The 19251-nt window shown below is 43.3% G+C and overlaps 1 protein-coding gene across 2 annotated transcripts in view; it reads left to right on the forward strand.

Moving 5' to 3' along the window:
• The window catches only part of LOC136872510 (serine/arginine repetitive matrix protein 2), a 135619-nt gene that overhangs the window by 91865 nt on the left and 24503 nt on the right, over window positions 1-19251 (forward strand). For both annotated transcript variants that reach the window (XM_067146320.2, XM_067146321.2), the window contains exon 2: window positions 4564-5354. In XM_067146320.2, the coding sequence (XP_067002421.2) occupies window positions 4564-5354 (791 nt within the window). The remainder of the gene's footprint in view (window positions 1-4563; window positions 5355-19251) is intronic.

The raw sequence follows: 19251 nt of genomic DNA on the forward strand, positions 1-19251 counted from the left end.
GCTGGCGGGACCTCGTGTTTACAGTGCACTACGTCTTCTGGTATGGGCTAGAGCAATTTTGTTACTTTCATTGATCTGTCTCAGCTTTATCCTTGACTTTGACAATATGAAAGTGACTGAGGTATGAGTGATGCTAGTAATGCCATTCCTTCTGCAGCTGGTCCCTGCTATGAATGGTGTGAAAATAGGGTCAGTTGGTGCATGCATTTCAGTGGGCTTGGCAGACTGATATGTAATAGCAACTTCTGACTCGGTGAGGAAAGCAACGGGAAACTACCTCACTCCTCATTTCCCTAGTACGCCTCTTCAGTGATGCGTAGGCCATCTATGACAGCTTATGGCGGAACTGTTGAGGATCCAACCAGCCTTCGGGCTGAGGACTAAACATACACACATATATATACAGTGGGACCTCAATATCTCGAATCACCTCGCTAGCTGAATTTTATTTGCAGTTATCGAAATTTCCAGATAAAGAGAATACCATTTTTGAGCATGTATAGCAATAATTGAATCGTATGTATCTATATACTGAATACACTATTGTTAACAGTATTTAAAAATATACAAACAAACTCTATTTTACGGCATCACTTTAATTATAACCCGTATTACAGTAAACCGAGCTCGAAAGCTGCAGTCGCTTAAGTGCGGCCAGTATCCAGTAATCGGGAGATAGTTGGTTCGAATCCCACTGTCGGCAGCCCTGAGGTCCCATTTTCACAACAGGCAAATGCTGGGGCTGTACCTTAATTAAGGCCACGGACGCTTCCTTCCCACTCCTAGCCCCTTCCAATCCCATCGTCGCCATAAGACCTATCTGTGTTGGTGCGACGTAAAGCAACTTGCTACAGTAATATTTTAGAAGACAGTACCTACAGTAGTGAAACAAGAAGCATACCTCGGTTAAAACTTTCGAAAAAATCCGTTAGTCTCTTCTGTTTGTTACTGGTAACCTTTCCTCCCTTTACGTTGAAACTTCTCGTCAATACCACGCAGCCGAGATTCGTAAATGGAGCTTGTCATCCCCAACTTCGGGGGTTGCTTTCGTACGTGACCGGTAATTCACACCCACGAAACGGGTGGCTTCGCCAATTTTCTGATCACCAAGTTTGAGTTTTTCGGTTCCCGTCATATTAGATCCCACAGTACACCTTTCGTTACTTGTTAACTGCTCCTAACAAACCACACATGCCATATTGCACAGTTGTTGGACAAAATTCGACTTAGAGTATTTTTTGTTTCACGGGAGGAAATGTTTGCTTTAGAAATCGAGAAATTCGCGTAACCGAATTTCGAGTAATAGAGAAATAAATACACGTGAATAATAGGACAAACGGCCGGGAAATTTAAGTTACTTCGAGATACTGAAAATTCGAGTAATGGAGGTTCGAGATATCGAAGTTCGACTGTACCATGTATTTTGAATTAGAATACAGTAAGTCGTTTTATCAGTAAATATTCCAATAAATGAACACTGTCTCCAGTGGGCTAGTCATCCAAAGAGGGAAGAGTATTCTGTCCTGGCATGTAGCCTACTATTCTGTTACCGAGCAAATGGCTGATTGGTTTGCGTCACGTATCTATGAACTTGCATTCGGGAGATAGTGGGTTCAAACCTCACTGTACCGGGCGAGTTGGCCGTGCGCGTAGAGGCGCGCGGCTGTGAGCTTGCATCCGGGAGATAGTAGGTTCGAATCCCGCTATCGGCAGCCCTGAAGATGGTTTTCCGTGGTTTCCCATTTTCACACCAGGCAAATGCTGGGGCTGTACCTTAATTAAGGCCACGGCCGCTTCCTTCCAACTCCTAGGCCTTTCCTATCCCATCGTCGCCATAAGACCTATCTGTGTCGGTGCGACGTAAAAGCCCCTAGCAAAAAAAAAACCCTCACTGTCGGAAGCCGTAAATATGGTTTTCCGTTGTTTCCCCATTTTCACACCAGGCAAATGCTGGGGTTGTACCTTAATTAAGGCCACGGTCGCTTCCTTCACACTCCTAGCACTTTCCTATTCTATCGCCGCCTTAACACCTATCTGTGTTCGTGCGGCGTAAAGCAAATCGATGTTTTATTCTATCCAGTACCCCGTGTGTACCTCACTAGTTAATTTCTAGCTGTTAGCAACGTCACTGGCACAGTCGGATGGCCATGAAACTTTGGCCTTTATCAAAACTACAGAGTCACAACACATGCACTCATCTTCTCCCGTTAACACAGTGATTGCTCCTTCACAGAAACGTCTCTTAATCATTTAATACATCCCGACCTAAACATACACGGTAGTTACAAAGTGGTCGGATCATTCGCTTAATACAGGAGTGACAGTAACAGTCTGCTTAATCATTGTAAATAGGCTCTGCTTAGGAAGTGTGTGCTATCTTATCTACTACCAAGTTATCTTCATGTTATCAAGATTTCTTGCTAAAAAATCTTTCCTAACATCAACTTATTTATTAGTAACTGACAGAAGAAATACTCTTTTACTCTCCCACAAACGCTCGGTACTTTTGAGACATGGAGTGACGATCATGGAATCTTAACTGAGTCTGGCATTGGTGGTGGTGGTGATTATTGTTTTGAGAGGAACTGCAACTAGGTAACCAACATCTATTAACAGTAATCCGAGGGAAAAAATTGAAGAGGTCCGACACTTTAAAAAATGAAAGTATCCAAACAAAGTGTAGGGCCACAAAAGGCGTGAAAATGAAAGACTCCGTAGGCCTCGAATGCTCTAATACTATCAAATTCGGAAAAGAACAAGAATTAACCAAGGGAGGTTGGATATGATAGATAAAAGTGAGGAGTCCGGCGCAATTGACACATACACCCAGCCCCCGTGCCGGCGAAATTAACCAATTAAGGTTAAAATTTCCGACCCTGCCGGGAATCGAACCCGGGACCCCTGTGACCAAAGGCCAGCACGCTAACCATTTAGCCATGGAGCCGGACATATGTTTGTTTTGTTTGCTAGTTGTTTTACGTCGCACCGACACAGATAGGTCTTACGGCGACGATGGGACAGGAAGGGGCTAGGAGTGGGAAGGAAGCGGCCGTGGCCTTAATTAAGGTACAGCCCCAGCATTTGCCTGGTGTAAAAATGGGAAACCACGGACCGGACATATGGACATATCAGTTAATATAATATCATTATATGATATGTTCATACCGGAGTTAGAAAAGCTATCGTATATGCAGAGAGATGCTGATTTGAGGGTGTTTTTTAACCACTGTTGTCTGTTTAGTCAATTTTCTACTTCTAGCTTCCTCTTCCGTTCTTTCCAGTATTCCTTCATCACTGCTTTATTCTTCTCTCCTCAGCTTATTTAGGCCGAGTTTCCTTTTCATTCATTCATTCTTCTTAAAACTTTGTTTTTTTAATCTCTTTCTATAGTTTTCTCTTCTCTTAATTTTTTTCTTTCTAAATCTTCCTTGATCTCTTGTACCCAGCTCGTTGTGGACGTTTTCTCCCAAAAAGTACTTGAATATCTGTTTTGTCAATCTGTTATCATCCATTCTGTAGACACGTCCAAAAAATATCAACCCCCTTTCTCCCTATATTTCCTGTTACATTTTCTATGTTCTGGTATTTTTCCTTATCTATATATTAACAAAATTTATGAAAACTAATGTAAGTCAGTCCGGCCATTCTACCCGATCGATTTCCTAAACATTTTTTTAACGGAAAGGTATTCATGCACAGATTTGTCATCAGGTACTATAAATGACTCAACTCCGCCTTCCTCAAATTATTTGATTTTTTTCTATTTTTGTCTCTTTGAAGCAATCATATCTTTGGTTATAATTGAGGCACTGGCCTAAGAACACTGAGTGGATCAAGCTCTTTCATTTCAGCTCTTAACTATTCAAATTGGTTGATTCTGAGGAAAGTTATGAGTGCACATTCAATTTGACGTCTCATTTCTTAATCATTTTTTCTCATTGAAGCAATCATTGAGGTACGCAGTTCGCTTTGGTCTAAAAACACTCAGTGGATCAAGCGCTTTCTTTTGAGGTAATAACTACTTAAATTGGTAGATTCTGAGAAACGTTATGAGTACATTTGTCTCCATTACGAAGATCTTTGAAGGACTTTTTAACAGTTCAGCGCGTTGTGTTGTTCCAAGAAACGTTTAATTCAATTTCTTTGTGTGATGTATTTTCAAGTGTTTTGTTGACATAATATTACATTCTATTACCACAGCAGATCATGTGCTTTATTTCATTAACTAGAAACTTTGCAAATACATCCGTGAGGATAGTAACGAACAACACCATACTTTGTACATTGCGGGCGGAGCCAGCGGGAAACTGCTAGTTACTGTAATTCTTATTTTTCATTGTTCCGGGTTTTTTCATTGGTCCTAATATTTTTCTCGTGATTCTTCTTTCTAGGACGTTCAGTTTATATAAATTATAGTTCAAAACTAGAAATTCACTTGCATAAAGACATTCTGCTTTCACAACTGTATGGTAGTGCCTTATTTAAAGATTTTTAGATAAGTATTTCTTGTTGTAAATATTCTTAGTAATTTTATTATTATATTCTTTCGTTTTTCTCGTCTAGGAACATGTTTGCTTCCCGGAAGACGAAGCCTGTGGAGGCTTCCCTGAACCTGTCGCCTCGCCTACCACGAACCTCTTCACTGGCCAACAATGAGCTCCAAGAACCACCACCTCCAGCACGGCGGAAACTGTTTTCAGATTTCTCCTGGTTACCAGGACGACGTCGGTTTGGCAGCGTTTCCCAACAGTCCTCCCCTAGCACCCCTCGAAGAAACAAGACACCGTATCCGGAAGAGACCACCGCGCAGCGGTATCGCTCCATCTCCTTGACGCGCACCTCTGAGACCACGGTGTACAGGCCCGGCGAAACTCCTCTAATCACCCCCAGAACCCACCGCTACCGCTCACCATCCCTCATCCCTAGTGACCATGACCCCTACAGGACTATATCAGGATACCCAGCAGTCAATGGTGGAGACTACCGCTACCCACACGAAAGACGGAACAGATCTTCCTCGGAGAGACTTAATGTTGAAGAAATACCTCGACGTACTAGGTCATCGTCCTTGTCCCCTACAGCCAATGGTGGCCCTTATAGTACGAGGCTGTACATAGATGAACCACCATCACGCACTAGCACTCAAGGTTTAGAAAGACTGTATATAGAAGAACCAGCAGATCGCCAAAGATCATCAGTAACTGTTCACAGAAGACTGTATGGAGAAGAAAGTCCCAAGAAGACCCCCAATGGAGATCAGCATGACGTACAGGATTCGCCCCGCAACAGGCCTTCCTCGGTATCGCCTACGTCGAGTGGTGGGAGACAGTCGCCTGCAGTGACACCCAGCCACGGTAAGTAGCTATTTTCCTTCACATTTTCTTCAAATTTGACTTGAACTGAAAACATCTAGTCATACAGATGTGTGAATATTGCTAGACTCACCAAGTTTGATTTACCAGACCCCGTATTTCGATGAACTAATAAATGGCGAAAAATGACTTAAAATTCCTCAAGAAATGACTTAAAACACATTGGTGACTGTTTCCGAACGGAGGCTATTACCCCCTATCGATCGGATAGTTCAAGCCTGCAAGAACAAATTTTACACTGCTGCACTCATACTCATGTAACGCTAAAACTATTCTAGATATCAACCTGAAATTACGAACTGGATTATCTTTTGAGAAGCCGCTGACTGTATCTATACCTATTACATACTACAAGTGCTATCTATACTCGACTTGTGTGCATCTAATTCACTGCTGTATTCCAACACACGAGATTGTTGTACATGATTTGACATGGAAGGACCAAAAGAACTGTCAAAATCACTCACATAATTTGAAATATATAATTCACTGTGTCTATGTACACCTGATAACCGCACATACAATCTGATAACCGGTCTGTTAGCAACTGCACGCGCCGCGCCATGCTGACAGCTGCACTGCAGCTTCAAGGAATAGTTCGACATTTCCGATATTATTTTGCTACGAAGGTTCAAAGAAAAGATGATGATGGAGCAATACTTGCCTTATACTATTTATTCCATGACTACACTGTTATGGATTTCACCATCAGATTATAGCAGACGATGTTATTCTGTACAGAGTAATACATAAGTTACAAGATTGTGAGCAACTGCAAAATGTCCTCGATAATGTTGTGAGATGGACAGTAGGCAATGGTATGATTATAAACGTCAGGTTGTGAGTTTCACAAATAGGAAAAGTCCTCTCAGTTTTAATTACTGCGTTGATGGGGTGAAAATTCCTTTTCGGGATCATTGTAAGTACCTAGGTGTTAATATAAGGGAAGATCTTCATTGGGGTAATCACATATGATTGTAAATAAAGGGTACAGATCTCTGCACATGGTTTTGAGGGGATTTAGAGGTTATAGTAAGGATGTAAAGGAGAGGGCATATAAGTCTCTGGTAAGACCCCTACTAGAGTATGGCGTATAGGACCCTCCACAGGATTACTTGATTCATGAACTGGGAAAAATACAAAGAAAAGCAGCTCGATTTGTTCTGGTTGATTTCCGACAAAAGAGCAGCGTTACAAAAAAAGTTGCAAAGTTTGGGCTGGGAAGACTTGGGAGAAAGGAGAAGAGCTGCTCGACTAAGTGGTATGTTCCAAGCTGTCAGTGGAGAGATCGCGTGGAATGACATCAGTAGACGAATAAGTTTGAGTGGTGTCTTTAAAAGTAGGAAATATCACAATATGAAGATAAAGTTGGAATTCAAGAGGACAAATTGGGGCAAATATTCGTTTATAGGTTGAGGAGTTAGGGATTGGAATAACTTACCAAGGGAGATGTTCAATAAATTTCCAATTTCTTTGCAATCATTTGAGAAAATGCTAGGAAAACAACAGATAGAGAATATGCCACCTGGACGGCTGACCTAAATGCAGATCAGTAGCGATTGATATTGATAGCAACGATCAAGGGAACACGAGGTTCATAAAAACGAGAATTCTCGGGGGCCGTCACCAATGTGTTTTAAGAGCGAGAAAACGAACCAAGGACAGAAAGGAAAATATTTATGTATTTAACCAAAATAGTAAATACGTGTACTCGTAAAGAAGTGAATACAATTAATAACCAGGGCTGAGTATCTCAGACGGTAGAGCACTGGCCTTCTGAGCCCAGTTTGACAGGTTCGATCTTGGCTCAGTCCGGTGCTATTTGAAGGTGGTCAAATACGTCAGCCTCTTGTCGGTAGATTTACTGGCACGTAAAAGAATTCCTGCGGGAGAAAATTACGGCACCTCGGCGTCTCCGAAAACCGTAAAAATAGTATTTAGTGGGACGTAAATAACATTATCACAGTATTACAATTGGTAAACATCATAAAATAATAATAATAATAATAATAATGAAATGAAATGGCGTATGGCTTTTAGTGCAGGGAGGGTCCGACGACAAGTTCGGCTCGCCAGATGCAGGTCTTTTGATTTGACTCCCGTAGGCGACCTGCGTGTCGTGATGAGGATGAAATGATGATGAAGACGACACATACATCCAGCTCCAGTGCCAGCGAAATTAACCAATTAAGGTTAAAATTCCCGACCCTGCCGGGAATCGAACCCGGGACCCCTGTGACCAAAGGCCAGCACGCTAACCATTTAGCCATGGAGTCGAACATCATAATAATAATAATAATAATAATAATAATAATAATAATAATAATAATAATAATAGAGGTGGGGCTGTACCTTTATTAAGACCACGGCCGCTTCCTTTCCGCTCCTAGCCCTTTCCTATAGTTGCGACGTAAAGCAAAATAGTAAAATAATAATAGATACACAAGCACCTGAGAGAAGAATATTTTAATATTTTTTAAAATGCAGTTCTTACAAACAACACAACTGAGAATAGGTCACCCAGGAATATTCTGGATACGTCGTGTTTGTCGTGACCCACATGTTGCTGATTGGTAAATCCTTTTTGTCTGCTACCCGTTTCGCTTCATATATTTTTCAGAAAGGTAATCTGACCATCTGTAGGACTCACCGAATTGTAAAATATTTTCCTTCAATGGACAGCCAAATTTGGCATTCTAACACTTGAAGTGTATCATTCAGGAATAAATAAAATTCGCACGGTATAAGAAAAACGATACTAACCAACACATGTAGGCCTATGTAAGTACTCGAGCACTTCAGCAATCTGACTTAAATTTGAATTTGTACCTACTACAGTGATAACTCCCACTCTCATCGCAAGCTCATCCATATTAGAAGCAATGTCTTATCGCGCTCTACCGGGCGAGTTGGCCGTTCGGTTAGGGGCGCGCAGCTGTGAGCTCGCATCCGGGAGATTAGTAGGTTCGAACCCCACTGTCGGCAGCCCTGAACATTGTTTTCCGTGGTTTCCCATTTTCACACCAGACTGTACCTTAATTAAGGCCACGACTGCCTCGTTCCCACTTCTAGACCCTTCCTATCCCATCGTTGGGCGGCAGAATACACCCACGGTATCCCCTGCCTGTCGTAAGAGGCGACTAAAAGGGGCTCCAGTGGCTCTGAACTTTGGAGCGTGTGTTGGCGACCACGGGGCCCTCAGCTGAGTCCTGGCATTGCTTCCACTTGTGCCAGGCTCCTCACTTTAATCTATCCTATCCGACCTCTCTTGGCCAACTCTTGTTCTTTTCCGACCCCGACGCTATTAGGTTTGCAAGGGCTAGGGAGTCTTTCATTTTCACACCCTTCGTGGCCCTTGTCTTCCTTTGGCCGATATCTTCATTTTTCGAAGTGTCGGACCCCTTCCATATTTTACCTCTGATTAGTGTTATATAGAGGATGATTGGCTAGTTGTACTTCCTCTTAAAACAATAATCACCACCACCACCACCTATCCCATCGTCGTCATAAGGCCTATCTGTGTCGGTGCGACGTAAAGCCAATTGTAAAAAAAAATCATCGCGCTCTAGGTATGTAGATGTTCAAAAGAGTTTGGATAAGGGTTGTAGAGAGTTACTTTATTTTCACAGTTTTCTAACCGAGTTCCGAACCTTTTGATGCTTGAATATTCTCGTTAATTGAAAGTTATTTTTGTGTATACTTTTCTGTTATATGGGTTATATGAGTGTGATTTGATGATGATTTTCCTTTAATGAACTAAACATTTGATTCTCTTTTAATTAAGTTGTTTCTTTTTCAGGTAAAATTCTGTTACCATATGTTTTTTCAGATAGTTTATAAATGTATTACTCAAAATTAGTTTCGGCAGACTGAAGAACTTAACAGTGAGAAAATAACTGAGTCTAAATTGAAAGGAAATGGTTTTAGATATTACAAACTATGTGATCGAAAGAGTACAAGAAAAAAAAAGAGTGACTGGGATTGCTTACAGTGAATTACGATTACAAATTACTTTTTCAACAAGTAATCAGTAAAATGAAAATTACTTTACAGAACACTAGTCTTCACTTGGGGCTGGAATAATACAAAATTTAGGAAGGAAAATTAATATATTACTTCATTTTGTGTGTGTGTGTTTTAGCATAGAGGCATTACGTGGCCATCATCACTAGATGAGACTAAACATGATACCTTGGAATTTTTCCATTATTTTTATTTTAGTTAATGAATTTTAGCGTTTGGTATGATTTTCCATTTACTTTGTAAATAGATTAATTGGTTCTTAAAATCCCCATCACTCATTCACGATGTCTTAAGGAAGGAAAGTACACCTGTGCATTTACAGAAAAAGACGCCCTACAGGAGCACTTGAAGGAATGCCTGTGTTTAATATGAGTAACATCTTTGGAATGTCTTTAAAAGCACTGGAGAGGTAAGAAAATACCTCATCCAGAACTGGTGAAACAACAGGTTCTGTTGTAGTAGAAGTGAAAACGTTATCTTCACCATAATGTATATTTCACGTTTCTGCCTCCGAGTGATGTACTATTACAATTACCGAGCTCGATAGCTGCAGTCGCTTAAATGCGGCCAGTATCCAGTATTGTAAAAAAAAGCTATTACAATTGTATTTCAAGAATTATATTACGAGTAACAATTACATTTTGTTAAAGGTAACGATCACAAGTAAAAATTACTAAGAATGTAATATTTACAAGTAATCCGATTATTTTTCTCAATTACTTCCCAACTGTGGATATTATTTGCAATTTCCTTTACGTCGCATCGACACACATAGGTCTTATGGCTACGATGGGAAAAGAAAGGGCTAGGAATGGGAAGGAAGCGACCGTGATCTTTTTCTTGGTGCAATAATAGTAATTTCGTGTGGCTATTTCTAGCGGGGTGCAGCCCTTGTAAGGAAGACCCTCCGATGAGGGTGGGCGGCATCTGCCGTGTGTAGGTAACTGCGTGTTATTGTGGTGGAGGATAGTGTTATGTGTGGTGTGTCAGTTGCAGGGATGTTGGGGACAGCACAAACACCCAGCCCCGGAGCCATTGGAATTAACCAATGAAGGTTAAAATCCCCGACCCGGCCGGGAATCGAACCCGGGACCATCTGAACCGAAGGCCAGTACGCTGATCATTCACCCAACGAGTCGGACATTTATTGGTGTGAAAACGAGAAAGCACGGAAAACCATCTTCAGGGCTGCCGACAGTGGGGTTCGAACCCACTGTCTCCCGACACTGCCTTTGAGGTGGTAGAGGTGGGATCCCTCGCTGAGTCCGACGGAAAATCCAACCCTGGAGGGTAAACGTACTGAGAAAGAAAATAATGACATCAAATTAGTGTTACATTTACGAGGTCTGGAATGTCTTTCATTTCCTCACAATTCATGACCCTTACTATTTTTTCGTGGATAGATCCATTTTTCTTTCGATTTATCGGAACACTTTATCTCCCCTAAGGCTGGAGTAAAAGGATGCATTATCTGTACCGCCTGTATACCGTAAGAGCATATCCATGATTCTGTGCTTTTCCATGTCGAAGAGAAAACACGTGAGTACTTTTTACGAAGATATCGGACACGTCGGGTGAATACGGCAGATAATCCAATACCTCCCATCGCCAGTTACGCAGGCGTTCATGACGTGGCAGCCAGGGGCATGGATCACAGTCTTGCAACTCGTGCGAGCTCGTTTTCGACGAATAAACTCGTACCAGGCGAGCTGGCATATAGTCAGATCGTCTGACAATGTACTGCTCAGATGGCGACATGTCGAAACCTGCCCTGTTATTTTTCACACTCCAATAGTATATCAAAGGAAATGCACTGTCACAATTTTAGCTGCTAATACGCATTGGAAGAATTTTTTAAAATACCCAAGTCTTCGCTGTTCTGTACGCGGAAACCTTTTGTATCAGAGGTCTTTACAAACTTTAGCGCTCGGTTGTCGAGGATCTGGAAGGTGGTGGTGGTGATTATTGTTTCAAGAGGAAATACAACAAGGCATCCATCCTCTGCTAACACTATCATAAGAAAACGTGGAAGGGGTCAGATACTTCCAAAAAATGAAAGTATCGGCCAAAGAAAGACAAGGCTATGAAAGGCTGGAAAAAAGACTCCCTAGGCCTAGGAAACCTAATACCGTCGTGGTAGGAAAAGAACAAGAGTTGGGCAAGGGAGGTCAGATAAGAAATGTAAAAGTGAGGAACCTGACACAAGTATGCGGAAGCAATGCCAGACTCAGCTAGGGGAACTGTGGTTGCCAATCCACGCTCCAAACTTTAGATCCCATGGCCCTCAATTAAGTCGCCTTTTCCGACAGATGGGAGGTACCGTGGATGTATTTTACAGCCCCCTCCCACAGGGGAAACTATGGAAGTTTGAGTCATACGGACAGTTGTTATGTCACTTCACTAGGGAATTTTAAAAAAATCAGTTACTTCTACTCTTTTTAGTCATCACAATAGCGCAACATAACTGCGAAATGATCAAAACAGATGTTTTCCTTGCACCGTGCGCATCGAATAAAAGAAAAATTACTGCATTCAGGCATGTCACAGTAATTACTGGCTTTCTTTTCATACAAAATTGGGATGAAGTAAGAAATGGTCCCGGCTGCATTCCGCCCAGATTCTTCATAGATTAAAATCATGTGTATTCGTCGTTGCTGGACACACCAGCCATTGTCGAAATCTTGATAGCACATGCAGTGATGCTATACCAAATACCAGCCTACTACTATACGTTCGAAAACGAGGCTTACTAAAGCAAGAGGACGCTTTAGACGGGTAGCACTTAGGTATATGCAGTGAGTGGCCGTCCGATTTTTATATCTTCGTATTCTGGCGTAACCTTCCTGCAGGCAGTAATACCCCTGTGAAAGTCAGTTATCAGACATCCCATTCATCACTAGTGCATGCGCGACACTTATAAGTAGAAAGTACGGCGTTGGCGGGCCACCTGGTATGACTAGAATACAGTGAGTTTCACTCATCGGTTGGCCGGCAGCGCGCCCAGCTTATTTGCCTCTCATTGACTCATCACTTCTCGCTACACAGGGCAGCAACAGCACGGGAATTCCCGTACTTCGCAGTTCACGTCTGTGCTTAGAACGTGTACTAAGTGTTTATTTGTCACCCCAACTGTTCTCGAGTTGTGAGGTGTTACTTCGGGGTTTAATTCTCATACTGCCTCCACATGTGTACACGGTAGACGAAAGAGTATTTGTGTACGATAATTATGTGAAAAGAGTCTTGCAGGGAAGGTATTAGGCGATTTGTAACACGGTTTCCAGGTGTACGCCCTCCACATAGAGAGACTGTGCGGAAATTCATAAACAAATTGAAAGGAACTGGTTCTTCACTCGTTGAGAGGCGAAGTTTTAAAACATGTGTACTTAACGAGGAAAAAATAAATGAAATCGCAGAAAGATTAGAACATACGCCTACAAAATCCCCAAGATGACTAGGACAAGAAGCTGAGGTTTCGAAGAGCTCAGCATGGTGGGGTACGGAAAAATTAAAATTGAAACCATACAAGGTACTTGTAGTACACGAATTCTTCATTATTAATTTTCTTAATTCTTATTTTCTTAATTTTAATTGTTATCTCATGTGATAAATGGATAAAGTGAGCGAAGTGTTGTTTTTGTTGCTATGCCGCGGAGCGGGGAGTGATGAGTCAACGGGAGGCAAGTAAGCTGGGCACGCCTGCCGGCCGACCGATGAGAGAAACTCACTGTATTATGTAATACATTTTCGATTGCAAACTTACATATTAATGACACAAATAATATAGAGAAACTGTGTATTAATGTTGATATGGATAACGCAATTCTTCTTGAATACAAGATCTGACCCGTAAGCTCACTTCGCATAAAAATGTGATCTTGCTATAGCATAATACACTGACTGACAGAGCAAATGCAACACCAAGAAGGAGTGGTTCGAAAGGGATGAAAGTTGGGGAAAAACAGAGACGGCACGGACGAATAATTGATGTTTATTTCAAACCGATATGCAGGTTACACAATGCGCACGGCATCGACTCAGTAGGATGTAGGACCACCGCGAGCGGCGATGCACGCAGAAACACGTCGAGGTACAGAGTCAATAAGAGTGCGGATGGTGTCCTGAGGAGGGATGGTTCTCCATTCTCTGTCAACCATTTGCCACAGTTGGTCGTCCGTACGAGGCTGGGGCAGAGTTTGCAAACGGCGTCCAATGAGATCCCACACGTGTTCGATTGGTGAGAGATCCGGAGAGTACGCTGGCCACGGAAGCATCTGTACACCTCGTAGAGCTTGTTGGGAGATGCGAGCAGTGTGTGGGCGGGCATTATCCTGCTGAAACAGAGCATTGGGCAGCCCCTGAAGGTACGGGAGTGCCACCGGCCGCAGGACATGCTGCACGTAGCGGTGGGCATTTAACGTGCCTTGAATACGCACTAGAGGTAACGTGGAATCATACGCAATAGCGCCCCCAACCATGATGCCGCGTTGTCTAGCGGTAGGGCGCTCCACAGTTACTGCCGGATTTGACCTTTCTCCACGCCGACGCCACACTCGTCTGCGGTGACTATCACTGACAGAACAGAAGCGTGACTCATCGGAGAACACGACGTTCCGCCATTCCCTCATCCAAGTCGCTCTAGCCCGGCACCATGCCAGGCGTGCACGTCTATGCTGTGGAGTCAATGGTAGTCTTCTGAGCGGACGCCGGGAGTGCAGGTCTCCTTCAACCAATCGACGGGAAATTGTTCTGGTCGATATTGGAACAGCCAGGGTGTCTTGCACATGCTGAAGAATGGCGGTTGACGTTGACGTGGCGTGCGGGGCTGCCACCGCTTGGCGGCGGATGCGCCGATCCTCGCGTGCTGACGTCACTCGGGCTGCGCCTGGACCCCTCGCACGTGCCACATGTCCCTGCGCCAACCATCTTCGCCACAGGCGCTGCACCGTGGACACATCCCTATGGGTATCGGCTGCGATTTGACGAAGCGACCAACCTGCCCTTCTCAGCGCGATCACCATACCCCTCGTAAAGTCGTCTGTCTGCTGGAAATGCCTCCGTTGACGGCGGCCTGGCATTCGTAGCTATACACGTGTCCTGTGGCACACGACAACACGTTCTACAATGACTGTCGGCTGAGAAATCACGGTACGAAGTGGGCCATTCGCCAACGCCGTGTCCCATTTATCGTTCGCTACGTGCGCAGCACAGCGGCGCATTTCACATCATGAGCATACCTCAGTGACGTCAGTCTACCCTGCAATTGGCATAAAGTTCTGACCACTCCTTCTTGGTGTTGCATTTGCTCTGTCAGTCAGTGTATAACAAAACCAGGATGAGTGGCAATTTGTTGGTCACTTACTGGAGCCAACTTTACTCTGACATACGCCTCCAGAGAGGCGTGATACAGGCCTTTCTAGTTGACGCCCATGGGCGAACTGCGCGTCTTGGTGTACGATGGTGATGATGACATCAGTGAGGTAGGGAAAGGGTGAACCCCTATGTCGGCCCTACTCCTGTGGAATGACTCCAAAGGGGTCTGCTCAAGGCTTAACATCTCCATCCGACGGATTAATCACCATCAACAGCGTCATATGCCCTCACTCCACATGAACACTGCAGAGAGGTTTGGAGTTGAACCTAGAGTTCTAGCACGCAATTTAAGGATTAGAAATTGTATACCATTGCCTCTCCTACTCTGCCGGCCAACATTCTGATGATTTTTCTACCAATGGGATTCGAACCGGCTAACCACGATGTGAGACCTTAAAGACTTGACTCCTTAACGACGATGGCCACTAGGCGGGCTACAGCACAAAAGAGTACAAAATTGAAGTGTAAAAGCCTTACAAATCAATTTGCATTCTTAGGACTCATTTGCACTACATTTTTCGGTGGTGGTTGGTCTTGCCTTACTGAAATTTATTTCAGTAAAAGCACTCGTTGTTTGGATTGCTGTCATTTGACGGTTTCGACGATATGTCCGTTGTTTTGCCACTACGGTTCTGGATTTGCACTGGCAGTGCGGTTTCTGCGCAGTCCAACAAAGACGTGGCGCACTCATACATGCACACGTACTAGCTAGCCTAGCTCGGCGATGCCACTCGCCAGAATCGTGCTGGCACGCGCTGCGAGAGCGACACCTTTGGTTGTCGTAAACGATGATGGGAATCCTTGATAGCAAGTGCCAGTGCTTTCTCTTGAGTTAAAGGTGATGTTCCAATGAATTGGCAGCGGTTGATTGCATCGACCCCCGTGAGGTACAGCACTGTGCAGTACAATTGCAATGATTGACACTTCACAATGGACGTCTTTCATTGGCCTCCATTCTTTGGATTTCGACGGAACTTGCTGTCTCTCCTGGAAAATCCAGCGTATTCACCCGATATGAGCACGTACGGTTATGATCTCCTCGCAAATATGATAGAATTCCTTCGTAGCATATATTTCGATACAAGAAAGTGGTGGTGGCGGCGGCGGCGGCAGCGGTTGAGAATTAAAATCAGGGGGGGGGGGAGGAGGGAGAGGGGCAAAAAGTGTACTACTTGTTCTGGCGCTATACAAATCGGTTAGCCACGATGAACTACAGTATATTTTGTGCGTATTTCCACTAATAATTTTGTTAATAATTAAAGAAAATTAAAAGGAAAGAATTAGCTGATAGGACAACAGGGCTTGTACAAATTGCTTGTTTTTAATAAATCCTAGTTTCAGGTGATTAAATGGAATAAAATTGTAATGTTTTCTCCACGAAGTGCGGGGGGGGGGAGAACTACCCCCCGCCCTTGCTCCCCCTAATCACCGCTACTGACGTCGTGGTGATGGTAGTGATTGTGGTGGTGGTGATTATTATTTTAAGTGGAAGTACAACTGGATAACTATCCTCTATTAACATTAATCAGGGGGAAATTTGGAAGGGGTCAGACACTTCGAAAAATGCAGGCCTCAGCCAAAGAAAGACAAGGGCCACGGAGGGCGTGAAAATGAAAGACTCCCTAGGCCTCGTAAACCTAATACTGTCGGGGTCGGAAGAGAACAAGAGCTGACGAAGGGAGGTCGGATAGAAAAGATTAAAGCGAGGAGCCTGGCACAAGAGAATGGAAACAATGTCGGACTCATCTAGGGGACCCGTGGTAGCCAATCCATGCTCGAAAGTTCAGAGCCCCTGGGTCTTCGATACAAGAGAAGCAATCATCCGTGCCATAGAACGGCCACTGCGAGGCATCATCAGAGATGGGCACGCTGTAACCCCCCCACATGGGTAGCAGAAAATAACAGATATGGAGGAGAGTGCACTGAAGCGATGTAACTGTTTCCTCAGTCAATAAAACCGGGTAAAAATGATAGTAGTATTACTTCCACATTTTATCCAGCCATTGTTGACGATAGTTGTGGGCCTACGTTCCTTGATCGATTTTCGTTTAAACAGTGTGAAAGATATTTATTGTTCTTGTACTTCCATTGGACTAAAGTTTACTGTGCTTTATTTTGGCCATTTAGGTTATGAGTATTATAACTGTCCGCCTCTGTGGTGTAGTGGTTAGTGTGATTAGCCGCCACTCCCGGAGGCTCGGGTTCGATTCCCGGCTCCGCCATAAAATTTTAAAAGTCGTGCGATGGGTGGAACGGGGTCCACTCCGCCTCCTGAGGTCAACAAAGTAGAGTGGGATTCGATTCCTTCCTCAGCCATCCTCGAAGTGGTTTTACGTGTTTTCCGACTTCTCCTCCAGGCTAATGCCGGGATGGTGGCCACTTCCTTCCGTTTTCCTTGTCTATCCCTTCCCATCTTTCCATCCTCCCAAAAGACCCCTGTTCAGCATAGCAGGTGAGGTACTGGTCCTCCTGTCCAGTTGTATCCCGCGACCCGAAGTCTCACGCTCCAGGACATTGCCCTCGGAGCGGTAGAGGTGGGATCCCTCGCTGAGTATTAGGGAAAAGCTGACCGTGGAGGGTAAACGAATTAAGAAAATCGATACATGAAAAGGATGCCTATCAAAGCAAACATTCCTAAAAGTGTTATATTAAATTTTATACTATTTTTTTCAATTAATGCATGGAAAAATTATACGATCTTTTAACCTGTGAATTTCTTAAAATTTATATTTTACATGAAACTGCTTGTGTAGTCCTAGCCTAGAAGCTCTAAGTGCAGCTTTGTACGTAAATCGCTCCCTAAAGTAAATGTGCAGAAGAAATGGCTTCAGTTTTCATTTTCAGTGTTTGTAACCACGCAGCTCATTTTATGAGCACATTGGAATCCAATTTACGCGCAACTCGTAATGCGTTACCGTAATTTCTTTCGCGCAAGTCGAATACAGATTCTGACGATAACGCGCAACTCCGGTATCCCCTTTAAAGATAAGGAAAAAATGAGTGGAAACTTAAACGCGGTAATGTATTTGAAACATCGGCGTAATTGACCACAAACAACGACACGGTACAGCCCGAAGAACATACATTCATTTTAACAGGAAACGGGAAGCTTCAACACGACACAAATATTCTTATAGTAATTGAGATACTGGCAGACTATCATCTAAAAATAGTAACCGCGCCTGTTCGTCGGATTTTATTCATTGTTCTTTCAGTACAGATAATTGATATCCAGTCGTCTGACCTTAATGGATACTATAAGCTGATAAGACTTCCTCTCTCATAATTGATACCAAATAAGAATGGAATGGTTCATTTCTTCGAACTAATAAGGCAATTCTATAGAACAACATGGCCGAGCTTCATGTTGGCAAGAGCACAAGGGCAGAGGTCTTGAGGCTTGGCATGCAGCTGAAAGAAAGTGAGAGACGCAATTCCTTTCAATGGCGTACAACAGTCAGGTCATATTCTGTATTCATAGAGATAGCTTTCTCTCCTCTATAATGCTTGAAAATTGTGTGAATTAGTATTTATTCGAGACGAGATTATGTAACATCATTAAGTCAATGTCGTGACTTCTCCATCTTAGCCATAAATCTTCGTTTAACTCAGGGTAGATTACGTACCTAAAATGCAAATGGAACATTGCTATGTAGGAATCCACCACGCATATTTTAGTTTATGCATATTTAGTTTCTATGTCATTCAGAGAAATATATACCACACTTTAAATATTAAGTAGAGAATACTACAAAGCCTCCGTGGTCCAGGTGGCAGCGCGCCGGCCTCTCACCGCTGGGTTCCATGATTCAAATCCCGGTCACTTCATGTGAGATATGTACTGATCGGGTGTTGTCGAATTTGTCCGACGGTTAGCACAGGAGGTGGTGTCAAACTGGTCTGACGGTTAGCACAGGGCGGCGTTCGAAATTACCCAACTGTTAGCACGGGGGGGGGGGGGGGGGATGTTGAACTGATCCGACGTTAAAATATCGGAAACAAGGATCCAAGAAGCCTTATCGTACGCTCATATACAGTATTACAACTGTCCCATAAAATTACGCAGGACAATATAGTAAATATATGTAGTAGCCGTTATATTGTGTTGTGTTGTGTTGTGTCGTGTCGTGTCGTGTCGTGTCGTGTCGTGTCGTGTCGTGTCGTGTCACTTTTGACACGATTGTCTCTTCTCACCTTTTGGATATTCAAATCCCTCAAATACGACTAAATTAAAGCCCCTCTCGCTTAATATGGAAAACAGTGTACACCTGTACAGTAGTTCATTCCACGTTACGAAAACAGTATTGCTCTTATGGACCAACAAAGAGTATACACCCCGTCTCTGAAACACGCATAATTCCTCGTGATTAAGGGATATTAACTGTACTTTTTAATGTATTATGAAAGATAAGTAAAAATTATGCGGCATTTTTGCTTTGAGTTATTAAAATAACTACGTAACATTTTCTTTTTCATAAATACATTT

Source organism: Anabrus simplex, chromosome 4 (genome assembly GCF_040414725.1).
Source record: "Anabrus simplex isolate iqAnaSimp1 chromosome 4, ASM4041472v1, whole genome shotgun sequence".
Lineage (NCBI taxonomy): Eukaryota > Metazoa > Arthropoda > Insecta > Orthoptera > Tettigoniidae > Anabrus > Anabrus simplex.